Here is a 20,042-nt window from a genome sequence, read left to right as displayed (position 1 = left end):
ATGGCCAGAGCTGGGCTGACCTGAAGCCAGGAGCTTCTTCCAGGACTCCCATGTGGGTTCAGGAGCTCAAGCACTTGGGCCATCTTCCACTGCTTTCCCAGGCCACAAGCAGAGAGCTGGATCCAAAGAGGAGCAGCCGGGACATGAACCGGAGTCCATATAGGATGCCAGCACCGCAGGTGGAGGCTTAACCTACTCCACCATAGCACTGGCTTCAAATTATATACCTTTCAATACCTGATATTAAAATATATTTTATTTCATTGATTCTAAGGTCTACATCTTTTTTACATCAAAATTTTTGAAAACTTAAGTTCAGATTTAGCTTACAATCAATGTACAACTGCTGTGGCTAGGTGGCAGTGATGAGATTTTAGAAAAATATTAGCCATTTTATTTCATATCTACATATTCTTTTCCAAGTTTACAAAGGATGACATAGAATACAAATGTATATGCCTAAGTATATTTAAAAGAATTCTATCAGTAGGTACAAAATAAAAGGTTCAAGTGGTTAAAAAGTATTTGCTATAGTTTATTTATTTATTTATTTGAAAAGAGTTACACAGAGGAGAGGCAGAGAGAGAGAGGTCTTCCATCTGATGGTTCACTCTCCAATTGGCTGCAACGGCTGGAATTATGCCGATCCGAAGCCAGGAGCCAGGAGCCTCCTCCGGGTCTCCCAAGTGGGCACAGGGGCCTGAGGACTTGAGCCATCTCCCACTGCTTTCCCAGGCCACAGCAGAGAGCTGGACCGGAAGTGGAGCAGCCAGGACTAGAACCAGCGCCCATATGGGATGCCAGTGTTTTAGGCCAGGGCGTTAACCCGCTGCAATACTGAGCCGGCCCCTTGCTATAGTTTAATTCAAACTTATTTTTCTTTTTTAAAACAGAATATGTCATATCTTATAATTCAATTTAATATGACATTTAAAATTGTAAAGATGCCCAAAGGAAGACAACTTTTTTTTTTTTTTTTTTGACAGGCAGAGTGGACAGTGAGAGAGAGACAGAGAGAAAGGTCTTCCTTTTTGCTGTTGGTTCACCCTCCAATGGCCGCCGCAGCCGGCGCGCTGCAGCCGGCGCACCGCGCTGATCCGATGGCAGGAGCCAGGTCCTTCTCCTGGTCTCCCATGGGGTGCAGGGCCCAAGCACCTGGGCCATCCTCCACTGCACTCCCTGGCCACAGCAGAGAGCTGGCCTGGAAGAGGGGTAACCGGGACAGAATCTGGCGCCCCAACCGGGACTAGAACCCGGTGTGCCGGCGCCGCTAGGCGGAGGATTAGCCTAGTGAGCCGCGGCGCCGGCCGGAAGACAACTTCTTAACAAATTATTGCTAGAGCTCATTTAAAAAAAGAGAGAGAGAGAGAGAGAGAGAGAATGAGCCGGCATTGCGGTACAGTGGGTTAAGTTGTCACTTGGGACACCAGCACCCCACATCAGAGTGCAGCATATGTACCACCCATTTCCATGCTTGCTTTTGGAAATCTTATAAGTGTCAGAGCATCAAGTGCATGATGGGAGTGGAAATATCAGCCATAATAATTTTTTTTAATTATTTTTTTGACAGGCAGAGTGGACAGTGAGAGAGAGAGACAGAGAGAAAGGTCTTCCTTTGCCGTTGGTTCACCCTCCAGTGGCCACCATGACCGGCGCACCGCGCTGATCCGAAGGCAGGAGCCAGGTACTTATCCTGGTCTCCCATGGGGTGCAGGGCCCAAGCACCTGGGCCATCCTCCACTGCACTCCCTGGCCACAGCAGAGAGCTGGCCTGGAAGAGGGGCAACCGGGACAGAATCTGGCGCCCCGACCGGGACTAGAACCCGGTGTGCTGGCGCCGCAAGGCGGAGTATTAGCCTAGTGAGCCGCAGCGCCGGCCCAGCCACAACAATTTTATTACAATGAACTAGAGGTCATCACAGAGTACAGCATTGTGGCCTAGCTGGTTAAGGTGCTGCTTGCAATGCTGGCATCCCATATCTGAGTGACAGTTGAGTCCTGGCTCCTCCACCTCCAATCCAGCTCCCTGCTAATGGATCTGGAAAGGCAATGGAAGATGGTCCAAGTACTTGGCCACTGCACCCACATGGGAGACCAGGATGGAGCTCCTGGCTCCTGGCTTCAGCCTGGTCCACATCTGGCTGTTGCAGCGATCTGGGGAGCGAACCAGCAGATGGAAGATTTTTATCTCTCTGTCTCTCCTTCTCTATCTGAAGCTTTCAAATAAATAAACAAAGCCAGCGCCATGGCTCACTAGGCTAATCCTCCGCCTTGCCGCGCTGGCACACCAGGTTCTAGTTCCTGTCGGGGCGCCAGATTCTGTCCCGGTTGCCCCTCTTCCAGGCCAGCTCTCTGCTGTGGCCAGGGAGGGCAGTGGAGGATGGCCCAGGTGCTTGGGCCCTGCACCCCATGGGAGACCAGGAGAAGTACCTGGCTCCTGCCATTGGATCAGTGCGGTGCACCGGCCGTAGCGCGCCGGCCGCGGCGGCCATTGGAGGGTGAACCAACGGCAAAGGAAGACCTTTCTCTCTGTCTCTCTCTCTCACTGTCCACTCTGCTTGTCAAAAAAAAAAAAAAAATCAAATAAATAAACAAATCTTTTTTTTAAAGATTTATTTATTGGGGTCAGCACTGTGGCGCAGCGGGCTAATGCCCTGGCCTAAAGCGCCGGCTTCCCATATGGGCACCAGTTCCAGTCCTAGCTGCTTCTCTTCCAATCCAGCTCTTTGCTGTGGCCTGGGAAAGCAGTAGAAGATGGCCCAAGGCCTCGAGACCCTGCACCCACGTGGGAGACCCAGAAGAAGCTCCTGGCTCCTGACTTCAGATCAGCACAGCTCCAGCCATTGCGGCCAACTGGAGAGTGAACCACTGGATGGAAGACCTCTCTCTCTCTGCCTCTCCTCTGTATAACTCTGCCTTTCAAATAATCTTTTTAAAAGATTTATTTATTTATTTGAGAGGCAGAGTTACAGACAGAGAAGTCTTCCATCTGCTGGTTCACTCCCCAAATGGCCGCCAATGGCCAGAGCTGGGTCGATATGAAGCCAGGAGCCAGGAGCTCCTTCTAGGTTTCCCACATGGGTGCAGGGGCCCAAGTAATAGGGCCATCTTCCACTGTTCTCCCAGGCTATTAGCAGGAAGCAGATCGGAAGTGGATCAGCTGGGATTTGAACCAGTGTCCATATGGGATGCTGGTGCCATAGGTGGAAGCTTAACCTACTACACCACAGTACCAGACCCAAAATAAACAAATCTTAAAAAAAAAAAAAAAAAAAAAAAAAAAAAAGAGGAACCACAAACAATAACAAAGTTTTACAAATATATACAATTAGGTCTACAAAGTACAGACATATTATACTAATAAATTACTCTTGTGTTAAAAATAAAATAATAAAATAAACTAATAAATGATTAAAAAGAAGGAAACTTATAATTTCAAGTATGTTCATCAGTAAACAACAGATACAGCGAGCACCTGGTGGAGTGGCTGGATGCCTGCATTCATATCAGAGAGCATGAGTGTAAGTTTCATCCCTACTTCTAATTCCAGCTTCCTGCTAATGTGCACCCTGGCAGGCAACAGGTGATGGCTCAAGTAGTTAGGGCCCTGCCACCCATATGGAAAACCTGGACTGAGTTCTAAGCTCCTGGCTTTGGTCTGGCGGAGCTCCAGCTATTGTGAGCATTTGGGGAGTGAATCAATGGATGGAAGAGCTCTCTGTCTGTCTGTCTCTGTGCCTATCAGATAAATAAAAATAATAAAAAAAAAACTGGGGAAAATTTTTAAGAAAACTAAAAGTTGATTCTTAAATCTCTGGGAAGCCTGATTAAGCAAAAGAAGAGAAAGATATAAATTCAAAGAATGAATAAGAGGAAATAACTAGATACCACAGAGACTTTAAAAATACAATACTAAAGCAAAATATGATAATGCTTTCAAATCTAGACAAGAGATGCATTTCTAGAAAAAGGCATAAAAGTGTCACAACTGTTACAAGCGGGCTAGCACTTGGTTTAGTAGTTAGGATGCCATTGGAGTGCCTGGGTTCAATTATTTTTTTTTTAAAGACTGATTTGAAATGTAGAGAGAGAGACAGAGAGACAGAGACAGAGAGAGAAACAGAGAGATATCTTCCATTTACTGACTCACTCCCCAAATGTCTCCCCAAATGTCTCCCCAAATGTCTGAGTCAGGCCAAAGTCAGGAGCCAGGAGCTCCACTGGGGTTTCCCACATAGGTGGCAGGGGCCCAAGTACTTGGGCCATCATTCACTACTTTCTCAGATGCATTAGCAGGGAGTTGGATCAGAAGTAGAGCAGCCTACTCAAATCTGGCACTTTGATACTGGATTCTGGTATCCCAACTGGTAGCTAAGCACCTTCTGAGCCATAACACACCCCGACCTGGGTTCAATTCTTGGCTCTCAGGATTCTAGTTTCCTGTTAATGCAGACCCTGAGAGGTGGCAATGATAACTTAAGTGCCTGGGTTCCTGTAACCCATGTGGGAGGCCTGAATTGAGTTCCAGGCTCCTGGCTTCAGTTCCTGGTCTAGGGCCATGTAGGGAGTTGGACCAATGGCTAGGAGCTCTGTTTCTGTCTCTCAAATAAATGAATAAAAACTTTAAACTGTCATCCAAAGAATCAGAGGATGGGAATACATCAATGTTGTAAAAAGGAGACTTATTCTCATTCTCTCTTAAAAATCCAAGCCTAGATTTTTTTTAAAAGATTTTATTTATTTATTTATTTGAGAAGTAAAGTTACAGACACAGAGACAGAGAGAAAGGTCTTTCATCCACTAGTTCACTCCTTAGATGGCCACAATGGTCAGAGCTGAGCTGATCCAAAGCCAGGAGATCCGAGCTTCCTCCTCATCTCCTGAGCTTCTTCTGGGTCTCCCACGTGGGTGCAGGGGCCCAATCACTTGGGCTATCTTCCACTGCTTTTGGAGGCTATAGCAGAGAGCTGGATTGGAAGAGGAGCAGCCTGGACTTGAACCAGCACCCATATGCGATCCAGGTGCCACAGGCAGAGGCTTAGCCCACTATGCCAGAGTGCCGGCCCGCCTAGATTGTTTTATAAGTGAGTTCTACTAAGCTTTCAAGGAACAAATATTCCCTGTTACACAAATTGTTTCAGAAACCAGAAAAACAGGGAAAGCTGCCAACTTATTTTATGAGGTTAGTATAACCTTGATGCCATAACAGATAAGTAACCCTATTTACTTTTCAACATAGCTGGAAACAAGATTAAATTTTTAAAGCCAATGATGTATAATGACCATGATCAAGAATAATTTATCCCAAGAGTGCAAGGAGCTCAACAGAAAAATCTATACATGTAAATCATTAATGGATTAAAGGGGAGAAAATCATATTTACTTCACTAAGTGTGGAAAAGCATTTGACAAAGTTCTAAATATGATATTAAATTTCATTCATTCATTCATTCATTCAAGAGGCAGAGAGAGCCCCTGCTTGCTGTTTCACTCCTCAAATGCACACAATGGTCAGGATTGGACTTGGCTGAAGCCAGGAGCTGGGAAGTCAATCCAGGTCTCCTACGCAAGTGGCAGGAGCCCAACTACTTGAGCCATTATTGCTGCCTCCCGGGGTCAGTGCCAACAAAGCTTCCACGAAGCTGGAGTCATGAACTGGAGCTGAGCATCAAACCCAGGGACCTGGCTCTTAACTGGCACCCTAACCACTTGGCTAAATGCTTTCTCCTACAGCTGATATTCTATGCTCAGCTAAGAGTTAAAGAGAAATTCCTTACTTGATAAAAGCTATATACCAAAAGTCTGTAACAAACACCATACATACTTAATGGAGAGATTAATTTATTTCAGCAAATATTCATTGACCGTCTACCACATACCAAGCATTCTTCTAAGTATTTAGGAAACATCAGTGAAGAAAACAAAGATCCCTGACTTCATGGAACTTTTTTTTTTCAAAGATTTATTTATTTATTTGAAAGGCAGAGTTACAGAGAGGCAGAGAGAGAGATAGAGAGAGAGAAAGTCTTCTATCATCTGGTTTACTTCCAAATGACTGCAACGGATGGAGCTATGCCGATCCGAAGCCAGGAGCCAGGAGCTTATTCCAGGTCTCCCACATGGGTGCAGGGACCCAAGGACTTGGGCCATCTTCTACTGCTTTCCCAGGCCATAGCAGAGAGCTGAATCAGAAATGGAGCAGCAGGACTCGAACCGGCACCCATAAGGGATGCCAGCACTACAGACAGCAGCTTTACCCACTACACCACAGCACCAGCCCTGATTTCATAGAGCTTACATCTATTTACTGGGTGGAGTATATCGTGAAAATATATGTGTGTATATATTTATATAATATACATATATAATATATATATAATGAGTAAATTTTATTGGCTATTAGAAGGTAGCAGTTGCTAAGGAAAAGGAAAACACTGAGACCAGTAGGGGTATCAGGATGTGTGTAGAGGATGTTCATCTCAAAGGAGCTGGGAAGGAAGCATGAAAAGTATTTCCTTAAGGTCCCAAACACATCAAAGGTGCCACTATCACTAACATGGTACAAGAACTCTTATCAGTGTTATAATAAAAAGAAATACAAAATGAAAAGATTAAGGGAGGAAGCAAAGCTGTTATTGTATACAGATGATCATTTATATAGAAAACCCAACTGAATAAAATGACAAATGTTCAAGCAAGGTGAGTTCAACAACTGAAGAACTTCACTGCTGAAGCTCACAGCTAAATGGTCAGAGGAGGAGCTAGCACTGTGGCCCAGCCAGTAAAGCTCTTGGGATCCCTTATCAGAGCGCTGGTTTGATGCGCTCCTTCGCCTCTGATCCAACTTCCCGCTAATGCATCTAGGGAGATAGGTGTTAGCTCGAGCGCTTGGAACCGTGCCACCCACACGGGAGACTCAGATGGAGTTCCAGGTTTTTGGCTTCAGCCAGGCCCAGTCCTGGCTGTTGTGCCATGTGAGGAGTGACCCAGGGGATGGAAGGTCTTTCTTGCTCGCTCTGCCTTTCAAGTATGTGAAAATAAATAAGTAGAAATGCAAGAAGATATTTTCAATGTGAAACAAAGGATTAATATGTGGAATATACAAGGAACTCCTGAAACTCAAAAACAAGAAGAAAAATGGAAAAGCTGGCAAAAAATACGAACAGACAATTCACAGAAACTGAAACCCAGATGTCAAGTAAGTATATCAAGAAGTGTTTGAACTCACTAAAAATCAGAAAAACACAAAGGAAAAAAATGGAATACTAAAACACATCCTTAGATGTTAGAAAGTTGATGAAAATGTGGAGAAATGGAAACTCTTCAGCTGGTGGAAGTAAAACTGGTAGAGACATACTTGAAAGAATTCTGAGACCGCCTAGGGAAACGAAGTATACCAAGATCCTATGATGCAGCAATTGTACTCCTGCCTGTACTTCCCAGAGAAAGCCCAGCATGGGCTGATAAAAAGACACACAGAGGAACACTTGCTCAACATCGTTTGTGCAAACCAGAGTTGGAGGCAACCCAGCCATTTGTTGTGACAATATAAGTTGTGTAAGGCCACTGGCTCCCCTTATAGTTAGGGGTCAAAAATTGAAATGCCTAAAGAACCAAGCTGGCCAGAGCTGGCGGGTAAGGGCAGGGGCCATGTAAAGAGCATAACCTCTCCTCACCCCCAGACAACTTTTGGCAGGTGGGATGTGGGTAAAAGTTATCCTACTACCACTTTTCTTCATATTTAATTTTAAGTAACAGCTTTATTTTATGTATCAAGAAAGAAAAGATGCTGCCAATTACATGACACTGTATTTCAGTAATATTAAAAGGTGAAAAAAAAATGTGTCCAACAGTGCAACGTGGTATTTTTTTCAGAGAAGCAAGAAATCTGGATTTTAATGTGAAATAGGATCATTTTTTAAGACGCAGAAAAAATTTTAAATATAACGTGGGCATGTATTTCTGGAGGGCCCTACGTGCTATTTGCAGCTGCAGCTAATTTCCTCTAATTACTGGTTCAGATTTTTCCATTAAAAGACTTTCAATAATTCTTATGGTTCACACATGCAGAATTTACTTAGGGCTGAGTCTTCCCTCTCCTGAATATAAGCCTGAGAGCCAGAACTGCCTACATTCCTTAACAGTAGCCTTCAGGGCCGACGCTGTGGCTCACTAGGCTAATCCTCCGCCTGCGGCGCCGGCACCCCAGGTTCTAGTCCCGGTGGGGGTGCCGGATTCTGCCCGGTTCCTCCTCTTCCAGTCCAGCTCTCTGCTCTGGCCCAGGAAGGCAGTGGAGGATGGCCCAAGTGCTTGGGCCCTGCACCCGCATGGGAGACCAGGATGAAGCACCTGGCTTCGGTAGTAGCCATTTGGGGGGGTGAACCAGCGGAAGGAGGACCTTTCTCTCTGTCTCTCTCACTGTCTAACTCTGCCTGTCGGAAAAAGAAGAAGAAAAAAAAAAAAACAGACTTCAGCCAAATGCCTGTGAGGGGACACAACTTTTTTTTTCTTTTCAAGATTTTTATGTTGGGGCCAGCTCTGCCTGTGGCACTGGCATCCAATTTGGGTGCTGGTTCATGTCTCAGCTACTCCTCTTCCTAACCAGCTGTCTGCTATGGTGTGGGAAAAGTAGAGGTCATGTGCCTGGACCCCTGCACCCCCATAGGAGATCCGAAGAAGCTTCTGGCTTCAGATCGGCTCAGCTCCAGCCGTTGTGGCCATTTGGGGAATGAACTAGCGGATAGAAGAGCTCTCTCTCTCTCTCTCTCTATCTCTCTCACCCTGCCTCTCAAATAAACAAATAAAAGTTTAAAGATGCTTATGTTATTCATTTGAAAAGTAGAGTTATAGATGGGAGGGAGGAGAGAAGGAGAGAGAGAGAGATATCTTCCATACACTGGGTTCACTCCCCAAATGACTGCAATGGCCAGACCTGGGCTGGTCCAAAGCCAGGAACCAGGAGCTTCTTCCAGGTCTCCCACGTGGGTGCTGGAGTCCAAGCACTTGGGCCATCTTCCGCTGCTTTTCCAGGCCATAGCAGAGAGCTGGCTTGGAAGTGGAGCAGCTTGGACTCGTCCTGGCACCCAGAGGGGTTGCCAGCCTTAAAGGCAGCAGCTTTACCTGGTATGCCACAATGCTGGCCCTGGGACACACTTTTTAAAGAGTAGTATTTAACCTGTGGTTGAGGGCAAGCATAACTTCATTATTTCAATCCCCTGGGCTCAATCTCTGCTTACTTCTATGACCCTGAAATCTCAAAAAGACGGCTAATTACACTTATTCTTCATAAACGTCTCTACCTGGCAGAACAATAGCATACTTTGCTAAATAGCTCTGGCTGGATCTGTAACCCTCTTCAAACTGCTCTCTGGAGCTACTAAGTATGTAAACAAGACGGCGCACATTTAACTAGGAGTTGAGTGACGTACATCCCTAGTAAGACTGCTACTTCATAAAGAACCCTGATTGGACAGGCCACCGGCAGGTTCCAAACCCAAGGCAGCAGCATTTCTCAAAGTGTGACGGGATACCCCCCCAACTTTAAAGTCACTTGAGGCGCTTTGTGGAAATGCATTCCTGAATTTCACCCCCTTATCATATTAAAACCTACAGGCTGCATTCCAACCAAATCATACTTAGGCATACTGGGAAACACTGCCCTGACCGGTCCATCAGAGCGGGTCATACAGCATTGTCTAATAACTGCACTCACAGCCATTCAGGGAGCAAGCTGGGCACATCACGGGTGACGAACAGGCTGCAGCGGCGGCCACCCAGGCCTCCCGGGTAACCAGCCCCCCTCCACCTCGCCGGGTGGGGGATTAAAATTACTGCTTCCGAAAGGGATATCCGTGTCCACACTCCCCATCCCATCACTTCCCCACTGCCATCGTCCCCTTTTCTAGAATGTCCTGCTCTTCGCCCTCCCTCCTCTCGGCGTCAGGGTCCCTGCACCTTACCTCAGGTCTCCATCAGAGCCCCAGGCCGCTCCTCAACCCGACCACCCGGGGCCACGGCTGCTCTTCCCCCTCGGGCCTCCGACTCCACGGAACTAGCCTCCGCTAGCCTCCCGTCCGCTGCTCAAGGACCCCTGCACCCACAACACGTTACAGCCGCCTTTCCCACTCCCCATCTCTCAGCTTTGGCTGCGGGGCCCGGAGGGTACTCACCATTCCGCCCGTTGCTACTGTCACTGCTCTGGTTGCTAGGGCCCGCCGGGGTCAGTGCGCGTGCGCAGTCCTCGGAGCCCTCCGCGGAGGCCTACGCCGGCAGCGGTCCTTTCTCTCCGCCCGCAGGGAGGCCTGAGCGGAGCATTGTGGGACGGCGTGGCGGCCGCCGGGGTCCTCCCGCGCGGCTCCGGGCGGCCGGGCGGCTGCTGGTGACGCGGAGCGGTCGGGCGCGTGACGGCGCGCCGAGCGCCCGGGGCACGTGTTTTCCTCACCCAAAGCGGTATCAGCGTCGGATCCGCAGTAATGTCCCTGCGTAAAGTTTAAAGCCCCGTGCTCGTTAAAGGACGGTTTAAATGCCTCTCCCCGGGCGCCTGCCTTTGCTGTCAGATTTCCTGAAGTGAGAGTAAATAATTCATTCGCATCCGATCGAGAATATTCAGCGCCAGCCTCCACCGAGTTTCTCCTTTATTACCCAGGACGCTACAGGGAGCCCCCGGCGATGAAAGGATCGGTTCCACGTTTAAAATATCACAAAGTGTTGGTTTCATACAACCAAGGTGTCTTTTTCCTCCAAATTAACTAAAAATTGTAAAAATAATAATTTTTTCCCTCTAGGAGTTGATAGAAAATAGTAAAATAGGGGTGCAAAATACTCTGCTGTTTTATAATTTGATGCACCCTTTTTGGAGGGTTGTTGGCAATGTATTTTTTTAATATATTTTTTTTTAATATTTACCTACCTGTCAGGTCTCCCACGTAGGTGCAGGGGCTCAAGCACTTGGGCCATCCTCCATTGCTTTCCCAGGTGCATTAGCAGGGAGCTGGATTGGAAGTGGAGCCGGGACTGGCACCGATGTGGAATGTGTCTTGCAGACACAAGGCCATACGTAGTCAACTCTGGGGAACGTGACCAAAATCCTGTAGTCAGCCTAGGGCGTTTCTCAGCTGCTTTACCAGTAAGGAAGAAGTTGAGATTCATGGGGCCGGTGCTGTAGCATAGCAGGTAAAGCCACTGCCTGCAATGCTGGCATCCCATATGGGCCCTGGTTGCAGTGCCAGCTGCTCCACTTCCGATCCAGCTCTCTGCTATGGCCTGGGAAAACAGTAGAAAATGGCCCAAGTCCTTGGGCCCTGCACCTGCGTGGGAGACCCAGAAGCAGCTCCTGGCTCCTGGCTTCGGATAGGCACAGCTCCGGCCATTGTGGCCAACTGGGGAGTGAACCAGTGGATGAAAGACCTTCTCTCTCTCTCTCTCTCTCTCTCTCTCTCCCTCTCTCTCTCTTTCTCTGCCTCTCCTCTCTGTGTAACTCCGACTTTCAAATAAGTAAATCTTTTTTTTTTTTTTTTTAAAGAAGTCATATATTGAAGTCCTGCCCCTCACTGCTATTTAGAGATAGGGCCCATTATGGATTGACAGGACTTGCTCCCCAAACTCGTGCAGATATTTAAACTCTGAAATCTTATGTTAACATTGATGAATTAAGGGTGGAGACTTGATTCAGTGATGTGGCTGAGGGGGGCCTTGTGGGAGTTTCCCCAACTTTGAGGGCTTCCCTTAGAAGGTAGTTCTCCAGAGAGAGGCCTGGATGTTGTTGTTGTGGTTTTAATTAATTTATCTGTAAGGCAGAATGGCTGGAGAGGGAGAGGGAGAGGGAGGGAGATGTTCCATCCTCTGGTTCACTCGCCAAATGGCTGGGTCTGAGCCAGGCCAAAACCAGGAGCCTGAAACTCCATTCTGGTTTCCCATGTAAATGGCAGAGGCCCAAGCACTTGGCCCTCATCCACTGCCGTCCCAGGCACATTAGCGGGGAGCTGCGTTGGAGGTGAAGCAGCTGGCTCTGAAATCGGTCCTCTGACATGGGAGCCAGCGCAGCGAGTGGGGCTTAACCTGCTGAGCCACAGTGCCGGCCGAGGCCTGGTTACTGAGGCCGAGTTTGGCCTGTCTTGCTCTGCATCCTGGCCTGCCCTGTGACCATCCCTCCACACCACCCTCCGTTGCCAGCTGCCACCAGGTCCTGCACGTGAACTTCCTACCTGGAAGCCAGAAAACCTTCTCCTTCCCAAGAAGCTCCTCTCAGGCATTTTACAGTCATGAAAAGGTGACTGATACAGGGTCTCAAGAGCTGGCGTTGTGCTGTGGTGGGTTAAGCTGCCACTTGATTACCGGCTGCTCCACTTCCAATCCAGCGCTTGGCTGATTTGCCTGGGAAAGCAGCAAAAAGGCCCAAGTGCTTAGGCCCCTGTGCCCAAGTGGGAGACCCAGGCTTCGGCCTTGCACAGCCCCAGCCATGGCGGCCATGTGGGGAGTGAGCCAGCAGATGGGACGTTCTCTCTCTCCCTTTCAGATAAATAAAAGTAGGGGTAGGCCCATAATCCAAAGGACGGGCGTTCTTATAAGCAGAGTAAGAGACGCCAGGAGCACCAACACAGAGAAGGCTTTATGGAGAAACCATGGAAAGCAACTCTGCCATCACGTGGCGTGCCAGCTTCCAGAACTGTGAGAAAATAAATTTCTGTTGTTTAGGCCACTCCATCTGTGGTATTGTTGTACGGCAGCCTGAGCAAGCTCACACGGTGCTCATTTTGCTTGTCTATTTTCTGATTCTTATATACTGTGAATGTTTTAATTTTTGAAATAAAAATCTTATTTTGAAAAGTTGGATAAACTAGGGGCCAGCGCCGTGCCTCACTTGGTTAATCCTCCACCTGCAGCACCGGCATCCCATTTGGGCGCCGGGTTCTATTTCCGGTTGCTTCTTTTCCAGTCTTGCTCTCTGCTGTGGCCTGCGAGGGCATTGGAGGATGGCCCAAGTGCTTGGGCCCTGCACCCATATGGGAGACCTGGAGAAGCACCTGGCTCCTGGCTTCGGATTGGCGCAGTGCCGGCCGTGGCAGCCGTTTAGGGGCTGAACCAATGGTAGGAAGAACTTTCTCTCTCTCTCTCTCTCAATGTCTAACTCCATTTGTCAAAATAAATTTAAAAAAAAATCATAAAAGTTGGATAACTTAATCACATTAAAAAATAAGAACTAGTAAGATGTTTATTAAAGAAACTGAAAATGTATATTCATATTTTTATTCTTTTTTTTTAAAGATTTATTTGTTTGAATCACAGAGCTACAGAGAGGCAGAGAGAGAGAAAGAGAGAGAGAGAAACAGAGATCTTACATTCTCTGCTTCACTCCCTAACCTTCCACAGTGGCTGGAGCTGCACCTATCTGAAGCCATCCAAAGCCAGGAGCCAGGATTTTCTTCCAGGTCTCCCACACCTAGCAGGATCTCAAGTACTTGGGCCATCTTCTACTGATTTCCCATGCCACAACTGAGCTGGATAGGAAGTGGAGCAGCCGGGACTCAAACTAGCACCCACATGGGATGCCAGAGCTTCAAGCCAGGGCATTAACTCGCTGAGCCACAGCACCAGCCCCATTGAGGGGGGTTTTCATCACGCCCTTTGGCTTTTGCCAGAGGCAAGGATCTTCTGAGTGGACCACCTGGAGGCCTCAAACCCAGGAAGTCGAGCCTTGAGTCCTGTGGCAGGCCAGCTCCAGCCTCCCGCGGCTGTCTGCCTCCTAGTGGATAGCCAGTGGGTGAGGTGGCCAGGGTTGCTGTCGCTGGCGAATCACCCACTTCCCCCAGACCTAGCTTGGCCTGACAGACCAAGTTGCAGGCATTTTGCAGGACCATGCAGTTGCCTGCACTGGCCACCAGGGGATACTATTCCCTAAACCTGCTTCAAGGAAGCCATGGCTGCTGCTGGCTCCAACCAAATTAGCTTCCTCCCTTAAAATAATCTTTGCCCCAGATGAAGAAAGACTGTCAAGGTCAAAATTTCAGCGTTTCAGATGAGACATTGAATTGAACTGCAAAATGGTAGGAAGGAGGACAGAAGCTAGTGGAGAGAGAATCTCCTGATCTGAATGTCATAAAGGTCTAAAACCAGCTGAGTTGGGACAGTGGGGACCAGGGGAAGATGGAGCATGGATTTTGCTTTTTCACAGAGAAAGTGGAACTAAAGTGAATACCACGGGGAGATAAGTGCTGTTTTCTGTGGCCAAACACAAGTATTAGCAACGTATATTTTAGGATGCAGAAAAATCTTACCGTATATGGCATTGATGATTTTTTTTTTTTAAGATTTGTTTATTTGAAAGGCAGAGTTACGGAGAGGCAGAGAGAGAGAGAGAGAGAGAGAGAGAGAGAGAGAGGCAGGCGTCGGTCTTCAATCCGCTGGTTGACTCCCCAAATGGTCACAATGGTCAGAGCTGCGCCAATCCTGAGCCAGGAGCCAGGAGCTTCTTCTGTGTCTCCCACACAGGTGCAAGGCCCCAAGCACTTGGGCCATCTTTCACTGCTTTCCCATAGCAAAGAATGCTGGATCAGAAGCAGAGCAGATGGGACTTGAACTGGTGTCCATATGGGATGCCAGCACTACAGGTGGTGGCTGTACCTGCTACGCCACAGTGCTGTCCCTTGCATTAATGCTTTTTTGAGAGAAGGCACTGAACCATAAAGCCGTGTCTTTCAATTCATGTATATATTTTTTTCCAATGCACACAAAACAGTTCTAGAAGGGTACACTTGCTATTGGAAATAGAAACCATCCTTTGGAGAAGACTGGGATTGGGAACTGAGTTAAGAGAATCTTCCTGTATTACTTGACACTTTTATAGTGAAGAATATATTCACATACGTAATTTTAAATGTGGAATTCTATTAAATTACAATTCCATTAAACTACTTGTTAAGAAAGAGGAATGTAAATATATATCTTATCGCTTCTCGGCCTTTTGGCTAAGATCTAGTAAATATATATCTTAATTTGGAGGAGGGGACTATTTCACTTTCAAGTGTCCCATTTAACCATAAATAAAATCATAATTGTTGGGCCGGCACTGTGGCTCACTAGGCTAATCCTCCGCCTGCGGTGCCAGCATCACATATATGCGCCTGTTCTACTCTGGTTGCTTCTCTTCCAGTCCAGCTCTGCTGTGGTCCATTACTTGGCCCTGTACCCACATGGGAGACCTCGAGGAGGCACCTGGCTCCTTTCTTTGGATTGGCCTAGCGCCAGTCATAGTGGCCATCTGGGGAGTGAACCAATGGAGGGAAGACCTTTCTCTCTGTCTCTCTCTCTGTCTAATCTCTACCTATAAAATAAATAAAAAAATCATAATTGTTATGTGTTCTGAATTTTTTTTTTTTTTACAGGCAGAGTGGACAGTGAGAGAGAGAGACAGAGAGAAAGGTCTTCCTTTTGCCATTGGTTCACCCTCCAATAGCCGCCGCAGCCAGCGCGCTGCGGCCGGCGCACCGCGCTGATCCGATAGCAGGAGCCAGGAGCCAGGTGCTTATCCTGGTCTCCCATGGGGTGCAGGGCCCAAGCACTTGGGCCATCCTCCACTGCACTCCCTGGGCCACAGCAGAGAGCTGGCCTGGAAGAAGAGCAACCGGGACAGAATCCGGCGCCCCAACCGGGACTAGAACCCGGTGTGCCAGCGCCGCAAGGCGGAGGATTAGCCTAGTGAGCCACGGCGCCGGCCTTGAATTCTGAATCTAATACATTTGCTAATGACTCCTGGACCAGGAGTTCATGAAGTAAGACAGGGCAAGCACAGCAAAACCATGTCCAGCCAGGATCTGGCCCTGTATTCACAAAGGCCACCCTCACTTCCAAACAGATCGAGGATCCCGGGAAAGGCTCCCTCACCTGCAAACACCACAGAGCACAGGGAGCTTTAGGCTCTCAAAAGACATCTTGGCTTCCGATTTGGACAGCCTGCAGACTTGGGAAAAACCAGGGAAGTCAGGCTGCTGGAAAAAGGACCCCTTTTACTTCAGCTTAAAAAAAAAGAAATCCCTCAGGGATAAGAGAAGGGAAGCAAAATGTTTTATTTTGGGATATATTCTCACAAGCAATAATAAAAATAATACAGGGAAACCAAGTTTGAAACAATATGAGAAAAGCCGGTGCCGCGGCTCACTAGGCTAATCCACAACCTGCGGCGCCGGCACACCGGGTTCTAGTCCCGGTCCGGGCGCCGAATTCTGTCCTGGTTGCCCCTCTTCCAGGCCAGATCTCTGCTGTGGCCAGGCAGTGCAGTGGATGACGGCCCAAATGCTTGGGCCCTGTACCCCATGGGAGACCAGGATAAGTACCTGGCTCCTGCCATTGGATCACCTGTCAAAAAAAAAAGAAAAAAAGAAAACAATATGAGAAATAGATTTTCCACCGAATTTTCTGTCTCATTTTTCTCACTACAGTGTCTACCTGGGAATGCTCTATAGGGGATTATTAGAATATGCTCCTACCTTCTTCCACTCTCTGCTCCAGCCTCAAAGAATGCCATCCCTAAACGGGCTAGGTTCTCTTTGGCCCCTGAATATCAGTATGGAGTTTTGCCTGGAATACTGCTTTTCCTCCCTCTTTCTACTTTTTTTTTTTTTCCCCACCAGCTTGACCCCTTAGTCTTCAAACCCAAGTTGAGACCTCCCTTCCTGAAAGCCTTCCCAGATACCTCCAAGGCTGAGGTGAGTTGGGCATCTTTTTGCTTGTTCTCACGAGCACCCTGGGCCTTACCATCCCATGCAATACAGGGTCAACGGGGGTTGCCTCATCCTCTAGTAGATAGTAAGTACGGTGGGGGTCACATCTGATTTTGTTAGCTACTGCATCCCAACACTTAGCAATAATTGTCTTTGACTTACTACATTTCTTCCTCCATCTCCAGGACCACCACAGACACCAACATCCATAGATGTTCAAGTTCCTCATATGAAACAAATCATAGTTGCATATGACCTACACAATGCTCTCACTGAGTCTGAGGTCCTCTCCAGATGACTGACAATACCTAATCCAATGTAAATACCATGGAATAGTTGTTGCCTGGTTAGAGAAGAAGGGGAAAAGGTCTGTACTTGTGCAGTAGAATCACAGTTTTTGGAAAATATATTTTCCATCCATGGCTGGTTGAATGTATGGATGTGGATGGATATGGAGTGTGACTATAACTACTCAGGAAATGACGGAACATTCTGCATTATATACGAAGGTCTTTGAGAAAACAATAAATTGTAAGTGGGTCGCATAGTAGACACTGAAACAGCTGACACCAGACTGCCTTGACTGGAATATCGGTACTACACTGGGAAGTAATGAGCTTGTTTTGCTTTCTATGACAGCCTCCAGAAGTTATGTAACACATCAGTGAGTATGAATTGTTGAGTTCCTACTGCACCCTGTGAAAACCTCTAGAAATACAGAGCTAGAGACTGTTTAAGACCCAATTCCAGCCCCAGGAACTCACTGGGTGGTGGGTGGCCACTAGTTAAGTTAAGAACTAACCTGAAGAGCCGGCGCCGTGGCTCAATAGGCTAATCCTCCACCTTGCGGCGCCGGCACACCGGGTTCTAGTCCCGGTTGGGGCGCCGGATTCTGTCCCGGTTGCCCCTCTTCCAGGCCAGCTCTCTGCTGTGGCCAGGGAGTGCAGTGGAGGATGGCCCAGGTGCTTGGGCCCTGCACCCCATGGGAGACCAGGAAAAGCACCTGGCTCCTGGCTCCTGCCAGGATCAGCGCGGTGCGCCGGCTGCAGCGGCGGCCATTGGAGGGTGAACCAACGGCAAAGGAAGACCTTTCTCTCTCTGTCTCTCTCTCTCTCACTGTCCACTCTGCCTGTCAAAAAAAAAAAAAAAAAAAAAACTAACCTGAAGAGCCACACACACGAAGCAGGGTGCCCTGTTCTGGAGAATGGTTACAGAATTCAGCTTCGGGATTCTGTGAACCGTGGGCAACTGTAACACTAGTCAGCAATTTGGTTGCAAGGGGTGGACCAAGGATCTCCTTTCAAGGTCACTCTTACCAAGCTTTTTTTTTTTCTTAGAGATATTTTATGCTTACTTTACCTTTTTTTTTTTTTTTTTTAAGATTCCACTTATCTTATTTGAAAGAGTTACAGAGAGAGAAGGAGAGGCGCAGAGAGAGAGAGAGAGAGATGTCTTCCATCCACTGGTTCACTCCCCAGATGGCTGCAACAGCCGGAGCTGTGTTGATCTGAAGCCAGGAGCCAGGAGCTTCTTCTGGGTCTCCCATGTGGGTGCAGGGGCCCAAGGACTTGGGCCATCTTCTGCTGCTTTCCCAGGCCATAACAGAGAGCTGGATTGAAAGTGGAGCAGCCAGGACTCGAACCAATGCCCATATGGGATGCCGGCACTGCAGGCGGCAGCTTTACCCACTATGCCACAGCGCCAGCACCTACCTAGTTTTTACTTAGGGTATTTCTCCTTAGCCTGGGGTCTCTACTTCACTTAGGGTTTCTCATTCTCAGCACCATAGACATTTTGAGCAAGGTAGTTTGTTGTTCTGGGCCTTGTCCTTTGCTGGGTGGGATGTTTAGCTGCATCTCCCTGCTCCTCCTGCTGGATCCAGTGGCTTCTCTGCCTTCAGATGTGACCTTCAAAACTGGCTCCAGATATTGCCAGATCTCACTCAGGGGAGAGGCAGACTCACCCCACGTGGAGGAGCCCCATATGGGGAGTTTTAACCTGTGTGTGTTTCAGTGATTATGGGGCACTGCCTCTACAGCAGGTTTCAGCCTCTTTGTCGGTGTGAAGTAAAAGCACTCCTAAAATAAATAAATTAAAAAATATTAAAGAGTAAACCAGCCTTGCACACGGGCCACAGGCACTGCCTATAGCGGTATTCAAAACACAGCCAAGGCCAGCACGCAGAGGCTCCCGACAGAGCTGAAGGCGCTCCAGCACACAATTGAGGGAGTGCCAGTCCCTCAGTGCCATGAACTTCAGAGGAGAAACTCCCATCCCGAATCCGCGACGGACTCCGGCTCGCGGAGAACAGCTTGAGGGAATTCCACATTCACGTGGCTCTGGGGTTAGGTAAGCGGGTCGCAAAAAACTGGGCAGTGAGCGACTCACCTGGCGGCAGGAAGAGCGTGGCGCGCACCCGGCCTGCGCGCACCGGCTGGCGCCGCACCCCCGGCGGCAGGAAGCGGCGCTCCAGCAGCGCGCGGGCCAGGAGCTGCCCGGGCTCCGGGGCGTGGCCGTCCAGCACCTCCAGCTCCACGGCCAGCGGCGTCTGCACGTCCCGCTTGGTCAGACGCCAGAAGGGCCTGTCGGGCTGCAGGGCCCAGAGGAGCCCCATGGGCTCGAGCCCCGCGAAGCTGCCGCCCAGCGCGGGCGCGCGCGCCAGGTCCAGCTGGCCGCCGGCGTCGGCGCAGTAGCGCGCGTGGGCCCGGAAGAGCGCGCCCTTCTCGTCGCGCAGGGACGCGCGCAGCGTGACCGGCTGCTCGGGGGCCAGGCCGCGCACGGCGATGCGCACCGGCTCGTCCCAGCAGCAGGGGCCCGCGGGCTCCACGCTCACCGTCGCCGCCATCCCGACGTGGGCAGCGAAGAGACGTCCCTGCTTATAGGAGTCCTGGGCCAGGTCTGGTCTCTCTGCCCCGTGGTGCCACCCTTTGCACTTTCCATTGGTTGGGCACCGGGACACTATCCAAGCCGCTGTGTGAGGCCTCTTGGTGCCAGTGCCCCTAGCTCCCTGGACGGAGGATGGGAGTCTGCTTAGAGTGAATGCCTACTCCGGTGACCCAGCCTGGCCCAGTGGAAATTAGCCCTGAAGCTAAAGCATTCAGAGGGATACAGCTCCAAGCATCCGGATTTTGATGCAAGCCTCCCAAGAATGAGAATGCATTGATCCATGGAGAAACATGAGCCCTGCTTCCCTCTCATTCCCTTTCCAAGTCCTCTCCCTGGAGGTGTTTCCAGGGCACAGCCATGTTTATGCAGTCAGATGAGACCCGCCTAGGTGGCAGCTGGACTGTGTTCTTGAATAGCTTGGCGATCTTTAGCAGACGCGTA

General features: G+C 48.9%; 2 protein-coding genes across 6 annotated transcripts in view; both read right to left on the bottom strand.

The window, feature by feature from the left end:
• Window positions 1-10,353, bottom strand: part of DNAL1 (dynein axonemal light chain 1) — a 48,542-nt gene extending 38,189 nt beyond the window's left edge. Inside the window, exon 1 of one of the 4 annotated variants that reach the window (XM_008272076.5) lies at window positions 10,170-10,353. In XM_008272076.5, coding sequence (XP_008270298.1) covers window positions 10,170-10,172 — 3 coding nt within the window. In that variant the 5' untranslated portion in view covers window positions 10,173-10,353. Of the gene's footprint in view, window positions 1-9,959; window positions 10,145-10,169 lie in introns of those variants that run through there. The other 3 variants (XM_089322337.1, XM_089322339.1, XM_089322338.1) reach the window with 3 other exon arrangements.
• Window positions 10,342-20,042, bottom strand: LOC103351687 (peroxisomal succinyl-coenzyme A thioesterase). 2 transcript variants are annotated; one of them, XM_008272074.5, is made up of 2 exons: window positions 19,104-19,962; window positions 10,342-10,478 (listed from the first exon to the last, which is right to left on the bottom strand). In XM_008272074.5, exons 1-2 carry the CDS (start codon window positions 19,558-19,560, stop codon window positions 10,453-10,455), a joined length of 483 nt encoding a protein of 160 aa, XP_008270296.1. In that variant the 5' UTR covers window positions 19,561-19,962; the 3' UTR covers window positions 10,342-10,452. The 2 variants fall into 2 exon arrangements, with proteins under 2 accessions (XP_008270296.1, XP_051681981.1); XM_051826021.3 differs by lacking the exon at window positions 10,342-10,478 and adding an exon at window positions 16,039-16,350 and having other exon boundaries at window positions 19,104-20,042.

Source organism: Oryctolagus cuniculus, chromosome 20, assembly GCF_051225735.1.
Source record: "Oryctolagus cuniculus isolate XC-2025 breed Fujian yellow rabbit chromosome 20, ASM5122573v1, whole genome shotgun sequence".
Lineage (NCBI taxonomy): Eukaryota > Metazoa > Chordata > Mammalia > Lagomorpha > Leporidae > Oryctolagus > Oryctolagus cuniculus.
The sequence above is the reverse complement of the archived record's forward strand: the minus strand, read 5'-3'. Positions and strand labels throughout refer to the sequence as shown.